At 39.5% G+C, this 19961-nt stretch overlaps 1 protein-coding gene across 2 annotated transcripts in view; it reads right to left on the bottom strand.

The window, feature by feature from the left end:
* Positions 1–18859, bottom strand: part of ATP13A4 (ATPase 13A4) — a 124021-nt gene extending 105162 nt beyond the window's left edge. Inside the window, exons 1-3 of one of the 2 annotated variants that reach the window (XM_078453119.1) lie at positions 18033–18859; positions 17290–17629; positions 15855–16002 (exon numbers count right to left, since the gene is read on the bottom strand). In XM_078453119.1, the coding sequence (XP_078309245.1) occupies positions 15855–15917 (63 nt within the window). In that variant the 5' untranslated portion in view covers positions 15918–16002; positions 17290–17629; positions 18033–18859. Of the gene's footprint in view, positions 1–15854; positions 16321–17289; positions 17630–18032 lie in introns of those variants that run through there. The other variant, XM_078453118.1, reaches the window with a different exon arrangement.
* Between the last annotated feature and the right edge of the window lie 1102 nt (positions 18860–19961).

The raw sequence follows: 19961 nt of genomic DNA, 5'->3' as shown, positions 1-19961 counted from the left end.
AATTGGCAAGGAAAAAACTTTTGACAAAATTTTACAACCATTCATGATAAAATTCTCAGTGAATTAGAAATGAAAACTAACTTCCTCACCTTGATACAAAGCATCTTTAAAAACATGTAGGTAACTATATGTAATGATGAAACAGTGAATGTTCTCCCAGTGAGATTAGGAACAAGATGAAAATGTCTCCTCTTACTGCTCATACTCAACATAAGAAGTTGTAGCTAGAGAAGAAAAAGAAACAAACAGCATACAGATTTAAAACAGTTTCCAAGGGCACCTGGGTGGCTCAGTTGGTTAAGTGGCTGACTTCGTCTCAGGTCTCACAGTTCCTGGGTTTGAGCCCCGCGTTGGGCTCTCTGCTGACAGCTGGGAGGCTGCAGCCTGGAGCCTGCTTCGGATTCTGTGTCTCCCTCTCTCTCTGCCCCGACCCTGCTCAGGTTCTCCCTCCCTCTCTCTCTCTCTGTCTCTCTCAAAAAATAAAAAATAAAAAAATAATTAAGTAATTAAAAAAATAATAAAATAAAACTGTTTCTACCTGCATGTGATATATGTTTTTATATGAAAATCCCAAGGAATCTACAAAAAAAAAAAACCCTCCTAGAAGGTTATAAGATACAAGATAAACTTATAAAAATCAATTAATTGTATTTCTATAACCTAGTAATAAACATTGAATACTAAAATTTGAAATGCAAGACTATTTACAATCTCTCAAAAAAATGAAATACTTAGGTATAAATCTCATGAAACACATACAAGACTTGCATGTTGAAAACTACAAAATGCTGATAAGAGAAATCAAAGAAACTTCTAAATAAAGGGACTAACTTATCATGTCCATGGTATGGAAAACTTAACATTGTAAAGATTTAATTATTTTTTGAAGTTTATTTATTTATTTTGAGAGAGAGAGGTGAGAGAGGGCCAGAGAGAGAGGGAAAGAAAGAATCACAGGGAGGCTCCACACTCAGCACAGAGCCCAACATGGGGCCCAATCCCATGACCATGAGATCATGACCTGAGCCAAAATCAAGAGTTGGATGCTTAACCAACTGAGCGACCCCAGCACCCCTATATAGTAGAGATTTTAATTCCCCTCAAACTAATATACAGATTTACACAATTCCTATCAAAATCTCAGTAAAATGTATGTAGATATGAACAAAGTTATTCTACAATTTATTTGTAAAGGCAAATGAACTATAATAGCTAAAACAATTTTGAAAAAATGAGAATTAAGTGGAAACAAGTCTACCTGATTTTAAAAATTATTTTATACTTCCTTAATCAAGACTGTGTAGCACTGACACATTGATCAATGGAACAGAATAAAAACCAAGAAATAGACCTACATAACTCTGCCCAACTGATTTTTGATAAATGTGCAAAAGCAATTTAATGAAAAAATAGACTTTTCAACAAATGGCACTGGAGTAATTGGATATCCATAGGCAAAACAATAAACCTCAATCTAAATTTTATACCTTATACAAAAACTAATTCACAGTGGATCACACACTTAAATATAAAACATAAAGTTTTAAGAAAAAAAAGTAGGAAACAACCTAGGTACATAGGGCTAGGCAAAGAGTTCTTAGACCTGACAGCCAAAGCACTATCCACAAAAGAAAATATTTATAAATTAGATTTCATAAAAATTTTAAACTTTTGCTCTGCAAAAGATCCTGTTAAGAGGAGAAAAAGAAAAGCTATTGACTGGGAGAAAATATTTGCAAACTACATATTTGATAAAGGACTAGTATCTAGAATACATAAAGAACTCTCAAACTCAACAGTAAAATACCAAACAACTCAATTACATAATTGACAAAAAAACATGAAAATACACATGGCAAGTAAGCACACAAAAAGATGTTCAAAATCATTAGCTATTAAGAAAATTCAAATTGAAACCACAATGAGATATTACTATAGCTATATATAGAATGGTTAGAGATAAGCGGTCAAAATGGTTAAATATTTGAAGAACCAGGATGACTCATACATTGCTGGTGGGAATGTAAATAGTACAACCACACTGGAAAACAGTTTGGTAGTTTCTTTAAAAGCTAAACATGTAAACACCTTGCAACCCAGCAGTTGCTCTCCTGAGAGTTTATCCCTGAAAAATAAAAACTTATGTTCACATAAAAACCTATTCACAAATGTTTAGAGTAATTTTATTCATAATAGCCAAATACCAGAAATAGCTACGATGTCCTTCAATGGATGAATGGATAAATAAACCAGGGCACCATGGAATATCATGGAAAACTACTGAGCAATAAAACAGAATAAACTATTGATACACACAACGATTTAGATCAATCTCCAGGGAATTATGCTGAGTAAAAAAGCCAATCCTAAAGTTCACATACTGTATGATTATATTATAGAACATTCTTGAAATGACCAAATTATAGAAACAGAAGCACAGTAGTGGTTGCCAGGACTAAAGGAGTCCATGTGGATGGGAAAAAAATGGATGTGGTTATAAAAAGACAAAATGAAGGATGCTTGTGGTGATGGAAATGTTCTGTACCTTGCTCTATCAGCATGAATTCCTTGACTGTGACATTTTACTTTAGTTTTACAAGATATTACCAATGGAGACAAATGGGTGAAGTGTACACAGAATCTCTATGTAGTATTTCTTGCAAACGTATATATATGAATCTACAATTATTGTTACAAAAGAATTTTTTTTAAATGAATGTGTTGGACTAGATTCTCTTTGAGTGATTTTCTATATCTGAAATCCCATGATTTGTGGGAACCTAAGGCTCTTGGTTATAAATGACTGTACTATTTCCAACAGGTGATGCTTCTTATAGATCTGGACACCAATGTTCATGCTGGTAAGCAAGGGTCTGGGCAACCTCAAAATGAAGATACAGGTATGTAGCTACATTAGATCCTACAGATCTAGATCTATTTAGAGATGGTGGGTGGGGGTGGGGAAGGAAGCCAGGCAAGGGGAACTCCTCACACAAAATGAATGGTTAATGGAAAAATCCATATCAGAAAGAACCCAGGCTTCCAAACAGAGTACTTTCCACCACAGCAGTTTGTAAATATCTATTGACGCACTGACAGCCAGTCCAGATCCTTAAATACCACCAGCCCAAACCTTTCCAGACCTTAACTAAGCCATCATTGGTAGATGAGAAAACTTGGACAACCCTAACAAGTAGCATTTTACCATGGCAATAAAGAAAGAGTTTTGTTTTTCTTTAATGACATCAGGAGCGCCTGGGTGGCTCAGCTGGTTAAGCAACCGACTCTTGATTCTGGCTCAGGTCATTATCTCACCGTCATGAGGTGGAGCCGTGTGTCAGCTTTGTGCTCTGCATGGAGCCTGCTTAAGATTCTCTCTCTTCCCCTCTGCCCCTCCCCCACACGTGTGTGTTAAATAAATAAATAAATAAATAAAAATAAGGTCAGAAAAAAATAAAAGTGATCAGAAGGACAAGAGTAGGGTCAGCAAAGTTCTTCTGTAAAGTAACACATGGGAAATATTTTCAGCCTTGTAAGCCTCGTGGTCTCTCTGACAAGCATTCAGTTCTGCCTTTGTGGTACAACGGCAATCAGAGACAATCTGCAAACAAATGCAGGCGGCTGTTTTCCAACAAAACTTTATTTTCAAATAAGTTAGTGGGCCTGATTTCACCCACAGTCAATAGTTTGTGGTCCCCTGCCATAGAGAAACAACGGAAACATTTGGTTTTTGCGCCTATCGTAATGGTATTTACCTAATGAGGTTACCGTGAATAAAGTATCACATCGAAGTGCGTAGCAATGGGCATAGGACTAGTAAATAGTCCACAAATGTTAGAAAAGTACATCGTCCCTGGGGTAATGAAATATTCCACTTTTATTTGCATATTCTCGCTATTTTTTAATTGGCCAATGAATTTACTCACAGGTACTCTGTATGTAATTATTTCAATAATGTTAAAACTCAAAAAAAATTGTTTTCCTGTTCTGGGAGCTTATGCAAAAGTTCAGAAGGAAGATGATTAGATTTTTCTCCCCATAAGGTTGAAATCTCCCACAATCAGGCTTTTATTAAAGAACAGATACTATAACTGTAACGACAGGGGATACGGTTTGATACCAAAATAATAGAAATTCTAACTTTTACTTATTCCTCATATAGCAGAAACAGCGGGAGGAAGCTACATGGGAAATTTTCTGAAATGAAATATGAAGGCCCCCTAGTTTGTTACTAGAGCCTCATCGTGCGCTGTGCTCAGAACTGACCCTTTATAGGCACTTGCTGTTTTTGCCTGAAAAGCCATTAAGTAGACACTTCAACTTCCTAGTACACACTCTCTCTTCCTAGTTCTCTGGGATGGACAATGGCAAACATGCACTTCTGAGCATCAAAACCAGATCCTATCCTGGCAATTCCTTATTAGCCTAGATCTCTACTCCTTAGAAGGATTTTGAAAGAATGTGCATGCCTCCAAAGGGTATGATTTTAGGCCATTAAGAAAGACTCTCTGTTTAAAAAAAGAAAAAAAAAAAAAATCCCAGGGCGCCTGGGTGGCTCAGTCAGTTAAGCATCCGACTTTTGGTTTCAGCTCAGGTCATGATCTCACAGTTCATGGGTTCGAGCCCCGCGTGGGACTCTGCTGACAGTGCAGAGCCTGCTTGGGATTCTCTTTCTCCCTTTCTCTCTGCCCCTCCCTACCTTGTGCTGTCTCTGTCTCTCTCAAAATAAATAAACTTAAAAGAAAGAAAGAAAGAAAGAAAGAAAGAAAGAAAGAAATCCCTCTAACTTACACAAAACACAGACAAGACTCATATGCAGAAATGTTCACTGCAATATTAGTAGTAGAAGTAAATAGAAAGCAATCTTCGAATATAAGAATAGAGTAATTATTAAGTAATATTACGTAGTCATTAAAATAATGTTTATTATGTATTTTTAATAACATGAGGAAAAACATATGTAATAATATTAAGTGAAGAGAAACAACATAAAATTACACAGTGCAATTTCAAATTTAATTGAAAAAAGGTGAGGCACAGACAAAAAAGACTGGAAGATAAATAGATCAGATAAAATACTAATGACATATGCCTTGGGTAATGGAATCATTGTGATTCTTCTTTTACATCTGTGTTGCACACATTTTAATCTCTGAATATGTTTCACTTTTAAAATTAGAAAAATAAATATTTATTTCTTTTTAGAAAAATAAGCACATATATTTAAAAGCCCTTTTCTACTTCTTCACAGATAATCTAAAATACCAGCAAGAAAGCTCCAAATGTTATATTCTCTCTAGCAAAGAAAATTACATAGGGGAACTGCCTACTTTAAACAATGTCTTTTCATGGGGCACCTGGGTGGCTCAGTCAAACATCCAACTCTTGATTTCGACTCGGGTCGCGATCTCACAGTTCACAGTTTCGAGCCCTGCGTGGGTTCTGTCAGTGCAGCGCCTGCTTGGGATTCTCTCCCCACCGCCCCCCCCCCCCCACCCCTCCCCTGCTCTCTCTTGCTCTCAAAAATAAATAAATATACATTTAAAAAATAAACACTATTCAGTTCATTTAAACTATTATTTATTGACTATCAGACTGGAAATTCTGGTTTCCATTTATATTTTTTGTTGAGACCACTCAGTCCCCATTTGTCTCACTTACTTTTTTCTGTCAAACCACCCACTTCACCACCCTCAGCTTTACTTCATGTAGAGCTGACTCTGACCCCAACTGCAGACATGGACATGTGCCTCAGAGCTTGGTATTCTCCTGGCCTCACTAATAAGTTTGAAAAGGGGATGATCTAATCAGAGCCAGTGAGAAAACAAATGAGTATTTTGCTGCAACTATGGAAAGAAAGGCAATTTTTTCCCCACTGGTGTAGTCCGAGGACACGTAATATCCTCAGTTACCAGAAGGCCCCCTGTATAAAGTCTGAGAATAAAACCGTTAGGACCAGATTAACAAAGGCCAGCTACTTCTAAGCAGGAAATTCTCTACCAGAACGAAAGCAAAAACCCACTGATGCTGGATGAAGGATAGAAGTAAATATCTTCTACAACTTGCCATCCTGAAACCAAGATTCTACAAAATCAAGCCCAAGCAACTGCTGGCGGAGGGGCAGAAAAGCCAACTGAAGCCAACTTCAGGTATAAGACGTAGCTGCCATGGAGAAGATAAACAGGAATATTAATAAAGCACCGCTCATCAAAGCCCAGACACAAAGGGACTGCCTAAGACAAAGTTGGATAAGGGTAACAGATAACCTTCTCTACCCCTTCTAGAAGCTTAGCACTCGGTGACAAGCCTAGGAGGTCACCGTTGGGGAAGGGACAAGAGCATGAGGAGACACCACTTGAGTAATGCAGGCACAGATGGCTGAAAACTGAAGAGGTATCCCTGTTTGCTTCTATGCCCAAAAGATCAGAGAACTAGTACTTTTGTAAAAAGAGACCTGGAGGTTTTGTCTCTCACAAGCTATTGGGGGAGAAGGATAAACACATGACTCTACTATAAAACCTTGTGAAAATTGCGCGAATAGGCAGTTAAATCTACTCCAGACAAGGAAGTGATCAAGTGTGACCCAGGGGTTCCCATACAGCTTTAAGGCATGGAATCGGATTTGAGATGGGTTTCTGGTAAATCGGCAGGACCATGGTGGTCAGGTATCAAGGAGAAGACATGTCCCTGGCAGAGAAAGTCTATAATGTACTCTGGGAAGAGCAAGCAGACCACATTTGGGAGAGCAGAGAAAATGGCAAGTAAATAACTGTCTGCTGTAATTGGGCTAAAGGAAAAACCTCCACAAGGTGGCTTGGTCTCCAACCTAAAGATCCATGCTTTGCTTGATGATTCCAAGTTGAAGGAGAGCAAAGTTGAAGGTAAATGTGTGCCATAAAAATCAACCTCATTTTTCCATTAAAAAAGCAAGTAAAAGTAATTATTTATCTACCCAATTCACTTCTTGGATTATTTTGTTTTTGAACTGGCCTCAAAACATTAATCTCACCATATCATCTCTACTGATTCTGAGACTTGAGTCACAGTTTCGAAATCTTCCATTCATGGCTGAGAGATAGTAATAGATCCTGGAAATGCCAAAATAATTATAGTCCCAGCCAGAGCCCTCTGTGTATAACTAGTAAAATCAGAAAGTGTCCTAGCCTGGGGGACATATTTCTCTGGAAAGCACGCAGCACACTGGGGCCTCCCCTCTGCCCTGATACCTGAGGGGGCATCTAGGACATAGCTGTGTTTGTTCTCCATAAGGGTAGCCTTAGGCTGGGGACAGAGTTGAGGAGGCAGTGTTTTGAGCTGCCTTCCATCTCTACCCAGGCTGTGGTTTCAGACAACTCATCAAGGTTTATATGACAGGCATCCAGAAATGGGATTTAGGCCATGTAGGTAGGCGGTCCCACTCTGGCTAGTCTTCACAATGCTTTAAAATAGCGGCAAAGCCTTGAAACTGGCACCCAGTAATGAATCTCCTCTGGACACGTCACCAATGCACCAATGCTTCTGAAGGCCAAGTTCCTGTGCTCAATGTCTTCTGGAGACCTGAGGACCCTATAGGGTTCAGCACTGGTTAATCATTTATCAATGGGTTTACTCTTTATTCAGAAGTAATTAACATAACAACTGCCATAAATTTCAGTTCCCACTTGGCATAATGCCTCCAGATCAGTTGTCCTTTTCTTGACTAAAACACTCATAGTGCTTTGAAAAAAATCAAAAGTGTCACTTAAATTTCTTAAGATATTTCACAGTGATTTTATCCACCTGTTTTAGAACTTTTGAAATCATATCCTTTGTGTGTATTAGAGAAGGCCTCAAGAAGCCATTGGCCTTGGTCCCTGGTTCAAGCTAGTAAGGTTTTATTATCTCCACCCTGTAAATGAGACAAACTCAAAGAGAGGTGACTGTGATTTGCTTTAAATGTGAAAGAATAAATAACGGCAGAGCCAACACAACAATGCTAGTAGTCTCCTGTCTCCTAATGTTGTATTTCTTTCAGTTACAGCCCTGCTGTTTTTGCCACCATTAACAGCTAAAGTAATACATTCAGAATTCAGAAAAATTAAGAGGCAGTAAACAATTATGTTTAAACTGGGATCTTAAGCCATAGCCTTTCATTTACTTAGCCAAATGAATCTGGTCATGCTACTTAACCTCTCTACACCTCAGTTTCCTCATCTGCAGAAGAGACATGATAATTCCTTACAGGGTTTCTGAGAGAATTAAGTACGTTACTGTGTGTAAAGTTCCTAGTCCACGTCGATCACCATATAGGTATTTGCTACTATTATTGTCATTTCAACTCCTGACCTGTTCCTACTTTTCCCTGTGGGATTCAGTGCTTGCATCAACTTCCCCCCCACCCCCACCCAACTGTAGAAACTAGGAACCTTAAAGACACCCTTAATCCTACTCATCCTGTTCACCTCTTCTCTCTTACCCCACAATCTATGGATCATGAAATCTTCTCAATTCTAAGTATCTTTCTTTTTTTTTTAAGTTTATTTATTTATTTTGAGAGAGAGAGAGAGAGAGAAAGAGAAAGAGAGAGAGAGGGGGAGAGATTGAATCCCAGGCAGGCTCTGTGCTGTTGGTGCAGAGCCCGACTCGGGGCTCGAACTCACGAACCCTGAGATCATGACCTGAGCTGAAATCAAGAGTCAGACGCTTAACCGACTGGCCACCCAGGCTTCCCCAAGTCTAAGTAACTTTTCAAATCCATTCTCTACTCAGCATCCTCTGTGCCAAGGCGGCAGTTGCAACTGAATCTCTCACCTAAGATATTTCAAACACCTCCTGCCAGGTCTCTCCTACTCCCACCAACCTTCCTCCCGCCATGATACAACATTCTTTGGAAAGGTGAATCCTACCATATCATTTCTCATTTCCAGCAGCAGCATCATTGTGTCCACTAGGCTGGCAACACAATCATTCTAACCAATTCTAGCTCCACCACCAAAGATTCTAATTCAGGACGTCTGGAGCAGGGGCTAGGAATCTATTCTTTACAGATTCTTCAACTTGAATCTGGCACAGTTTTTTCAGGGACCAGTGTTTGGGAATCAAAAGGGTAAAATGTGCACTCGTGAGGGTGTCTTATAAAGCCTTTCATGATTTTGCCCTCACCCACCCCTCCAGGGGAATTAAATGCCACCTCTCCCTTTGAAGTTGTCTTTGACTGAGTTTCTCTTTCATCTGCACTCCCACAACTCCATGTACGTAACTCTCCCAGTGGCACCTATTTTATCATACTCTCATTACGTTTGTGCCCCTGGCTCCCCCACTTGTAGGGCCAACTTCATGGCCACATGTCTGAGTAATTCCTCAGCGCCCTGCGCTCAAAAGGGCCCTGAACTTGGCTTAATGCTCGGCTAGAGCCACCCTGAAATTCTTAATAATTGTTGAACAAGGGGCACCTCATTTTCATTTTGCACTAGGCCCCACAAATTATGTACTCAGGCCTGCCCGCTCGACTGTGAACTCCTTTAAAACAAAAGCTTTTTGCTATTCACTCAAAATCCTCGTTGGTTAGCACAGAGAAGTCTTGGCACAGAGTAAGGGTTTGGTAAATATTTGTTGAGTTGATACATGAACGGATGAAAGGATAGCATAAAGGATCTCATAGAAAAATAGTGTCGTATGGCTAATTAACTCCAAAGAATAAGCTCTGTTTATGCTTGGAGGAAAGAGGAGTCGATTGATAAATTCATAAGATGATTGGCCACTCCAAACAAATAACATACAATTTCCTAAGTTTCTTTTTAGATTATTCAAACTGCTTCTCCCTTTAAGCCCTGCTGCCTCCCTATTCTCAGAATGCAAAATTACAGGTTAATGGAGCTTGCAATCATGCTATCAAAGATGCCCTGACTGTGTGTGCCAAGCACTATGCTAAATTCTGAGGCTAGGGAGAAAGGGAAGGGGGAGGCTAGAGAAAGGTGAAGTAAGCAGGGTCCCTGTCCTCAAGAAGCAATTAAATCTTACCCCTCAAGAGTTTATGTCTGAGATGAGTTGACTTCATGGGAGTTCTGCAGCAATGAATCAAGAATAAAGACACTAGACTTGGCCAGTGGCCCAGCTTCCTGAACACTTCAACTGACAAAATGTCTCAGTCTGAACACAATTCCCCCACTATGAGATCTGTGGGTTCACTAGTTAACATTGGCAACCGACTCGGAGGTGCTCACGGAGCATAATAAATAAATGGCTATTGAGGTGGGGGGGGGTGTGCTTTCGCTTCCTGGTGTTAGAGAAGAAAAGACGAACACTGGCTCTGAAAGTGAGCCAAATAATTGGTGAGGACAGATGTCCCTTGCTCATGCTGAAGGCACGACAGGGCTTTCAAAGTGGCAAAGACCACACACCACCCTGCTGCCTTATTATGCGCTCATCACAGCACTGACTTCTTGCCGTTCTCAGAAACGACATGGAAGTTCAGAAAGAGTTTCTCTTGCTTTTCCCCACTCACCAGGCTTTAGTTATGCAGTCTACTCGTTGCTATGACATACATGATAACGTTAAGAGATTGCAGTCAAAAAACTATAAATGCTGCTAAACATGTAGTGATGTACTCAATTTCAAGCCAAGGAAATGCAAAAGTAATACAATAATAAAGTATCATTTTCATATATCAGATGAGCCAGAGTTGAAAAGATGGATAATGCTCAACACTGGCAAGTGGGGTAGAGAAAGCAAATATTCTCTAAAACACAAAACAAAACAAAAAAAATTGCGAGTCAGACTGTAAATTTAGTACATGCACAATCTTATGAGAGGCAATTTGGCATTATGCATCACTCAAAATTTAAACATACATCCCCTTTTGTGCATCAGTGCTATTTCTAGGACTTTATCCTATGGAAATAAACTGACAAATATATGAAAGTACACGTACAAAGTTGCCCATCACAGTCAAAACATTTAGAACTAACACAAGTGTGCCACACGAGGTATTTGCTGAATATGCCATAGTTCATTTAAATACAATTTAAACATTAAAATAGTTATGTGGAAGCAATAATTATCCAAAAGAAAATATATCCATGATATGTTTTTAGCAGTGATGAAAAGGACAGCATAAAAAAGTATAGAGGGAATGACTCCATTTTTTGTTTAAATAAAATATATCTGTGAATGTGTATGCATGTTTAGAATAGAGTGTGATTGCTTTTATTGTGTTTTGGCATGAGGCATAGTGCAAATAAATGGGTGATCTCCAAATACAACATGCTTCCTGTATTTAGACATGTATCGGGGGGAAATGGAAGTCTTGAAGAAATAATATGTTCGGTGGTATGCTGGTAAATATTGAACAACTGGCCTTCAGGTGGGTCAGGATGTAAGTCCTGTGTTGCATTTACCAATTTCTATGGCATAAATATTCGCAACATTATTCATTTCAGGTTACTGAATGTGGAGTCGAAAGAGACATAAGTAGCACACCATTATGTAGTATTTCCATGATACAGATACACAGATGTAAATAAACGCAACAGTATAGATAATAGTAAGTGTAGTAAAAAATTACTAAATTTTATATGTTAGATGAATTTTGCGTATGCACTTTTTATAAGTCTAGAAAGAGAGTCAACAATACTGATCATGGTCTGAGTGGAAGATTTATGAATCCTATCTACTTCATTTTTTACACTTTTTTTGTCATTTCAATATTTTTATAGTAAACATGTTATGTTTATAATCAGAAAACAACTCAAGGGTTGATTTTTTTTGTATTTTCTAGAACCTAGGAAAGAAAAAAAAATCGGGGAACATTACTTTCAGAAACAAGTCTCGCTAGAATAAAACACTTCCCCCAAAGGAGTATGGTTTCATTAGGGTGTAACTAAGAATAATGGTAAGCAATATTCTAATCAATTAAAGCAGGATATCTTTGTTAAGTCACCATGTAAGGAAATGAGCACTCAGTATTTCGAAGATGTTTCAAAGCATAAATATGTAACAATAGAATTCAAAGGAATTTGAGCTCCCCGATGGTCGGATACTCTCCCTCTACAATGGAGGAAACTTAGTCCCAAGACAGGGAGAGGTTTTCTCAAAGTAAGCACTACAAGGTCTAAGGGAACTCAGTTCCTCTCTTTATAAATGGTCTCTGTAGCTTGTGAATAGAAGTGTACATTCCTTCCTTGTCATTATTTACTGAGATGAGATGACCTCATTTTGGGGGGTAGTAGTCATTCAATTGGTTAATTGTTGAAGCCCTGACTCTTCCTTTGTTTAGATAATAGGAGCTTACACTTACCTAGAATTTTATACTCCTCAAAACCCTTCCCCATAGCTTATTTCAGCGGATCCTCATATGAGCCCTGTGAGACAGATAGGGCAAGAAGGACCACTCCTATTTGACAAATACGGAAACAGGCTAGAGCAGCAAGTGGCTAGCCCAAGGCAAGTGAGAGCTGGGCCTCTGGTCCACTAGAGGAGGCACTGCCTAGGAGTCAGTCATCTGGAGGAACCTGTTCTGAAGGTTACTCCCCCCCACTTTCTTCCTCGTCCTTCTAACAAATTCTTTCTTCTCTTGTCTCCTGTCTCATTTTGCACTTAAGAAATATTACTTTCATATCACCTAGAGTTGCTCTTTAGTTCTTATTACTTTTATTCTGGAATGGAAGACAGTCCCAGGCATCTTTAGGCCTGGAAATATTCTGGTTATTCATTTGACATGAGGGCTAAACCCCCAAATGTTGTTTTTTCTTGAAATTTGAAGTCATTTCTGTCATTGAAGGAATAACTTCTGCAAAGGTCCAAATAATGCATATTATAAAGCAAGAAACTGTAAACAGTTTGGGGTGACATATTTGTAGATAATTTTTTGGCTTTCTAAAAGGGATTAAAATTGAAGTCAGAAAAGATGGACTTATTCAGGAAATACAAATCTACAAATCATATATAACAAAACAGATCCTAGAGAATCGAAGATCACGCGTTCTCCCAAGCTTTGTTATATCAAGGGAGGAAGTGTGATCTGTTAAGAGTACAATGTCCTCGGGAAGGATTGAAAAAGGTATCACCAGGCTATGTTTAGGTCCAGAGGCAAAAAGAGGTACCAACTTAATTCATATGGTATCTCAGCTCCTGGACTTACTGGCTGATGCAACCTTAGACAGGTAAATTCTCAGTGCATCAATTTCTTCATCTTTAAGGTGTGATTCATAGTAGGTACCTTACGAAGTATAGTAAAAACCAAATTAGCTAGTGGCCAAGAAAATACTGGGTAAACTCACTCTCACTATAAAAATATGTGGACTATCTTTTAGATATCTTAATAATTTTGGGGGCACCTAGGTGGCTCAGTTGGTTAAGCGTCTGATCTCCACTCAGGTCATGATCTCATGGTTCATGAGTTCAAGCTCTGTGTCAGGCTCTGTGCTGACAGCTCGGAGCCTGGAACATGCTTCAGATTATGTGTCTCCCTCTCTCTCTGCCCCTCCCCTGCTAGTGCTCTCTCTCTCTCTCTCTCTCTTTCTCAAAAATAAATAAACATTAAACAATTTTAAGGCATCTTAATAATTTTTGTGAGATCTTGCCATTCACAACATCATGGATGGACCCTAGAAGCTACAGCGCTAAGTGAAATAAGTCAGAGAAAGACAAATACCACATGATTTCACTCACATGTGAAATCTAAAAAACCAACCAAACAAACAAACAAACAAAAACAGGCTCATAAACAAAGAACAAACTGGTGGTTGCCAGAGGGGAAGGGGTTGGGAGAATGGGCAAAATGGGTGAAGGGGACTAAGAGGTACAAACTTCCAGTTATAAAATAAAGAAGTCATGGGGTAGGAAAGTACAGCATAGGGAATATAGTCAATAATATTGGGATAAAATTGTATGGTGACATACGGTAACCTCACTTATTGTGGTGAGCATTTTGTAATGTATAGAATTGTCAGATCACTGACAATGGAATGTCCACCTGAAAATAATATAGCATTGTGTGTCAGTTATCCTCTATCATAAATAAGTAAAGAAGTAAATAAAAAATAAGTAAATACATAAATAAATAAGAGATCTTGATAATTTTGGAAGTTTACAGCTCTGGGCACAGGGAATAGAGCAGTGAGTTACAAGGGACAGAGTCAGACACAGCAACAGGCAGGTGGCCAGGTCTCTCCAGGCGGAACAAGATGGAGAGCCCAAGACTGCATACTAATGGCTGCATCTCCCCATTAGGGAGACTGCTGGCCAAATGACCGCTCTCTGGGAAACACAGAGTGCCTCTCCATACCAAAGGCTGCCTCCTAACTGGACTTTCAGAGGCACACAACATGAAGTTGACACCCTGCTGCACCAGGCGGTGCCATTATGAGGATGAACTGTGAACAAAATTGCCATGCCGCAATGTGTAGGCTAGAGTAGCAGGACGGTGGTTTCCCTAGCACTAGGAATGTCTACTAGCCAGTGGATGACTCTGAATGACTACTGAATGACAAATCGTCAAAGAGCAGAAATGAGAGTATGAGAAAAGAGTGGGTGTGTTTCCATCTGAGGATTTGAGGGAGGAGCCCCTGCCTTCTGGCGAAGGGATTCCAAGATGAGGGTCAAATTTTCAACTCAATATGGGGAATAATAGAAGATTCACTCCTCAACATAGGGTCAGAAGGTCATCTCTAGTGATATTTGCTTAGGGCCTAAAGACACTTGTCATTCGGCAGAGTCAAATCCAAAAGAAGTAAGGAGATGGTTAAGAAGCCCATGTAGATTTGGGTGCCTTTTATTCCCTTATAATTTTTTCAGCTTTGATAGCAAAAGGGATCTACTCTTGAAGGTCCAAAAAATGTTGTTGCTATAGGAACAGGTAAGCAGATTAGACTTGAAAGACCAGTTTAGGAACAAAGAATTTAATAGTCAGAGCTAAAGCAATTAACCAAGAAAAATTTTAAATAAACATCTTTTGGGTTTCTTATTTATATATTAATTCCAAGAAGATAAAATACTATTATAGAATGGGAGTATCACATTTTAACATTTTAATTACACCATGACTGGTATAGACTATACTTACACAATCAGCAGAAAGGCCTTATTAATCAGAAGTACACATTTCTAACTCTCTCTTGATTGCATTGTAATTGACAAATACAGCTTTAAATTCAGCAAGAACATGAGAATCATCTTTGATTTTCCTATAGTTCCTCAGAGGAGAACACATCTAAAATAAAAGAGACAGTGAACTGCAGAAAGTTTTTTGTAATCAATCTCTATACCTAGAGACATACAAGCAAAATTGTAGAAGTAAACAGCGAAGTGTGTAGGCTGATAATTGTTAATATTTTATGTTTTCCCAGTCCAACATTCTTTGTGAACACAGATATGTGAGAAGAGAGTCAAAGACTCAGCAGCACTCCTACCTCACTGTGGATGTTCTCTTTCTTCCTATCAAGGAATACACTGCATCCCAACATTAGGGATTTGCTGAAATCATTAAAGTTCTGAACAGAACTTGCTAGACTCGTGAGGCTCAAAAATGCTTCATAAAGTGGCATTGTGCTTCTCTCCCTTTCTGTTTCATTTAAAAAGAGAACATTCTTGATAAAATGAATACAGTGTTTTCATTCTAGCAAATTTCTGCTGTCAGAGATTACATTTATGGGACAGAGAGACTTTTTGGACACTACCTTTTCTCACATAATACCAGAGTCAAATTGCAAAGAAGCATGTGAATGTCTGAGAGAGAGTGTGTGTGTGTGTGTGCATACGCATGCGCATGTGTGTGCATGTGTGCATGCGTGTGTGTGTGTGTGTGTGTGTGTGGCAGGGGACAGTATCGGAGGCTGGGGAATGGGAATAGGAAGAGGGGAGTGTGGCTAGAATCTTACCATTTCATTCTCTTCTCCTTCATTGAGCAGAGCGTGCTGGCCCTTCTCAAAGTGGTCCCCCATGAAAAAGTGATTCCACTCCTCCCTGGCCTTCCTGAACAGGAGCCTCCGAGACCAACCTGCCGAGCCACCGCAGCTAGCCAGCTGACTGAAAGAGTTAATGATTCTCCAGGTTAAGACTCCTTCTTGTGCACACACCTACTCTCGGCAAATGACAATACTTAGCAAACTGAACTCCTCCCACCAGTCGCCCTCTGCTCGGAGGAATTTCTGCCTTGCTTACAGCATTGTCTCAGAGCAGCTGTCCCCAAAGAGGCTGCTCCCATGCCGGTCTTTTTGTGCCCAATTTACAGGGAAAGAACTCATTGCCTGCCCAGTGCCTGCCAGCATAAGACATCTGACTGCAAATCCAACAGGACAATGCCGAGTTGGCAAGACCTTTCCGAGGAGTGGGGGAGCGGGCTCAAGAACTCCCAGGTCACTGCTTTATTCACAGAGGCTAAGGAATTGGGGTGGGGGGTTGGGGAGGGGTGGCTGACAGAGCTGCAGATTTTATTTGATTACTGAAAGCCCCAATCCACCAGCTTTTAATAGTATCCTCATTCATTTTGCTTACAAAAGGTACAAATTACGACTAATCCTCTTCCAAAGTTATTTGTAATCACATTTCTTTGTGCATGCAAAAATGTTCTACTCAATGTGTATGTGGAATTGAGTTTACTTTTGGGAAAACCATAGAGAAAGAACAAAGGTATAATCAAACTATTATATGTGGTCTCCTCTCACTAAGATATTGGTGGTTAAACTCTTGAGGAAGTCTAGAAATAAAATATTCACATGACTATGTGGCAAGACTCATTTTTTAATTTATCCACACCTTCATTCAATATACACAATCTGAGCACGGGGACTGCCCATATAAATCAAGTGATATCTGCTACCCTCAGACTGATGTCAGCATTCAAACGTGCAAATAAATATGATAGAAGGAGGTTTGTTACTATGAAAGCTGGACCAGAAGTCTGAGAGAGCTGTCAGAAGCCTCAACATGGTGTAGGGGAACACACAGCCACTGTGGCTCTGGAGAGAAACCTGGATCCCAGCTGCTGGTCCATGCTCTGTGAGCCATGTGATTATTTAACCTACAGGAGCTGCCTCTTCTCATCCAGTAATTTGAGGCATTGAATGAGGACTTGGGAGAGCATATTGTACAGCTCTGATCAAGTGCTGTTGGTGTCATTAAACTAAAGGTCCAATATAACAGCAGGTAGTAGAACATAGTGGTTAAAGGCGTGTGCCCTGAACTTGAAGAGCCTGGGTTTCAATTTGGGCTGTGAACCAAGATGGCCTAGTTCTGCCATTTTAGGATAATATGTGTCATAAGCTTTAGAAAACCATTATTTCCTCACATAAAGGTGATGATAATAGAACTTACCTGAACTAGAACTTCCTAAAACTGTTGTGTGAAGAACAGTACAAGGGAAGAAGTATGTGTTCAATAAAGGAGAGTTATTTTTACCTTCACCGTGTCCACTCACTCCTTCAAGCTACAACTCTTGGCACTAATATCCCCAACTTGACCCTAGTAGCCCTAACAAGACCACGACTAGGGGTGCCTGGGTGGCTCAATCGCCTAAGAGTCAGACTCTTGACTTCGGCTCAGGTCATATCTTATGGTTCATGAGATTGAGCCTTACATCAGGCTCTGCATGTTGTCAGCTGTGGATCCTGCTTGAGATTCTCTCTCTTCCTCTCTCTCTGTCAAAATAAACAAACTTAAAAAAAAGATCAAGACTAAAGTGTGTGTGTGTGTGTGTGTGTGTGTGTGCATGCACACACATAAAACCTTGATCAAATGATAAAGTATCAGCAAGATAAACATAAAAAATACTAAGCTATTGTAATATGAATTACAAAACATATGCATACTGTTTTGAGTTTCCAAATATCATTAGCACACATTTCATCAAATAAATAGAAGTGAAATTAGCATTTCACCACAAGATCAAAATACAAGGAGTATGGGATTTTGGGGGGCGAGGGGATGAAAATGTTCCAGAATTAGACAGTGATTTTTGGCTGCACAACTTTGTGAATATACTAAAGTCCACTAAATTGCACACCTTTAAAGAGTGAATTTTGTGAGTGAGATTTATCTCAATAAAAAACTTACCTCACAGAAAGGTAAGTGAACACGTTAGAGCTCCAGCAGGCAGTCATTCAAATATGTAGGAGAGAGATAATTACAGTGAGATTTCAAAGTTTGCACCAACTGATGGGGGTTGAGTGTTAGTATGTAAAGTGGTGATAAGCATCCTGATGCCAGAGTGCAGGTAAGAGAAGAGGGTTTCATTCTCTTGTCCATAATTGGTAATCCTTGCACTGGTACCCCTGGCTGGGATCCTCAATACACTTGGCAACTCGGGCACCACCGTGAGTGAGGATGAGTGTGCAAATGATTAAGAGTTCAAGGAAAGCCTTCGCCCAAACTTATGTCACTCAACAAATCTACTCATGCAATAACAATATTGAAGCCAAACTTGAATAGCAAAAGAAGTCCCTAAGAACACGAAACATTTTTGTGAAACCCAGGGAAATCTGTAGGAAATCATCTCCAACGACATGGTCCAGTAGAACCGATGACTGTGAAATAGTGACAGTTTCCTCACATTCCTCCAGGAGTTCTAATAGTAAAACATCCCAGTGCCCCAATGGCAGTGTGACTTATGAGCAGTGATCTTCCAGTATATATACAGGTTCATGTGCTATATACAAAGTGTTCTGCAAGGAATGTTGCCTTTATTTGGCTAGGAAAGCCTCTGTGTGGAGGAAGCATTTGAGAAGGGCCTTGAAAACAGACAGGGAAGGAAGGTCTTAGCAGGTGGAGATGCTGAAGCCTGGACTGGGAGTGGGGCCACTCCCAGAACAAGAATGTGAAGCAGGGGAGCCATCAGAAGGAGAGGCACACAGCTTTGTCCAGGGTGCATTCATCACCTTTCCTGTAGCCAGGCTGTGTGACGGAAGAAGAGGAGAGCGAGATGTGGCAGAAAATACAGATCAAGGCCATTCCAGGGAGGTCTTGAATTTGAGGCCTGGGTCTGGACTTAATGCAATGGGTAATGACACAAGTGAAGGCAAACTGGTTTCATAAATACACACATTTTTTTGTGATCAGCTCCTGTGTAAATATTATAGGAATCATTGCATCAGCAGGTTCTAAAGTGATATTAAACGCCTTTGGAGAGTTCCCTTGAACCCTCTAAGTGACATCCTCAATTTCCCTGTTGGAAAGTTTAATTTTTTTGTTAAAAAAAAATTTAATAGACTTTTTTTTAGACTAGTTTTAGGTTCACACCAAAATTGAGCAGAAGGTACAGAGATTCCCATATACTTTCTGTGTATACACATCCTTCCCCCCTATTGTCAACACCCAGAATGATGCATTTGTTACAGTCGATGAACCAACCTCAACACATCATCATTTTCACCCCAAATCCAAAATTTACATTAGTGTCATACATCCTATGAGTTTTGACAGATGTATAATGGCATATATATCCACCATCACAGTATCATACAGACTAGTTCCACTGCCCTAAAAATTCTCTCTGCTCCTTATATTCATCCCTATGTCTCTCCCAACCCCTAGCAACTACCGATTCTTTCACTATCTCAATCATTTTGCTTTCTCCAGAATGTTATACTATTGGAATCATACAGCATGTTGCCTTATCAAAGTGACTTCTTTCCTTTAGTAATATACATGTAAGTTACCTCCACGTCTTTTTGTGCCTCAATAGCTCATTCCCTTTTATTGCTGAATAACACTTCACTGCCTGGATATACCATGGTTTATTTATCCATTCACCTCCCAAGGACATCTCGGTTGTTTCCAAGTTTTGGAAATTATGGATAAAGCTGCATACATTCATGGAAGGACTTTTGTGTAGACACATGTTTTCAACACGGTTGATAATGTTGTCAGGGAAGTGCAAATTAAAACAACAATTAAATATCACTACAAATCTATTAAAATGGCCAAAATTGATAGCACCGACAACACCAAGTGCTGACAAGTATGTGGAGCGAAAGGAACTCCCATTCATT

Source organism: Panthera onca, chromosome C2, assembly GCF_046562875.1.
Source record: "Panthera onca isolate mPanOnc1 chromosome C2, mPanOnc1 haplotype 2, whole genome shotgun sequence".
Lineage (NCBI taxonomy): Eukaryota > Metazoa > Chordata > Mammalia > Carnivora > Felidae > Panthera > Panthera onca.
The sequence above is the reverse complement of the archived record's forward strand: the minus strand, read 5'-3'. Positions and strand labels throughout refer to the sequence as shown.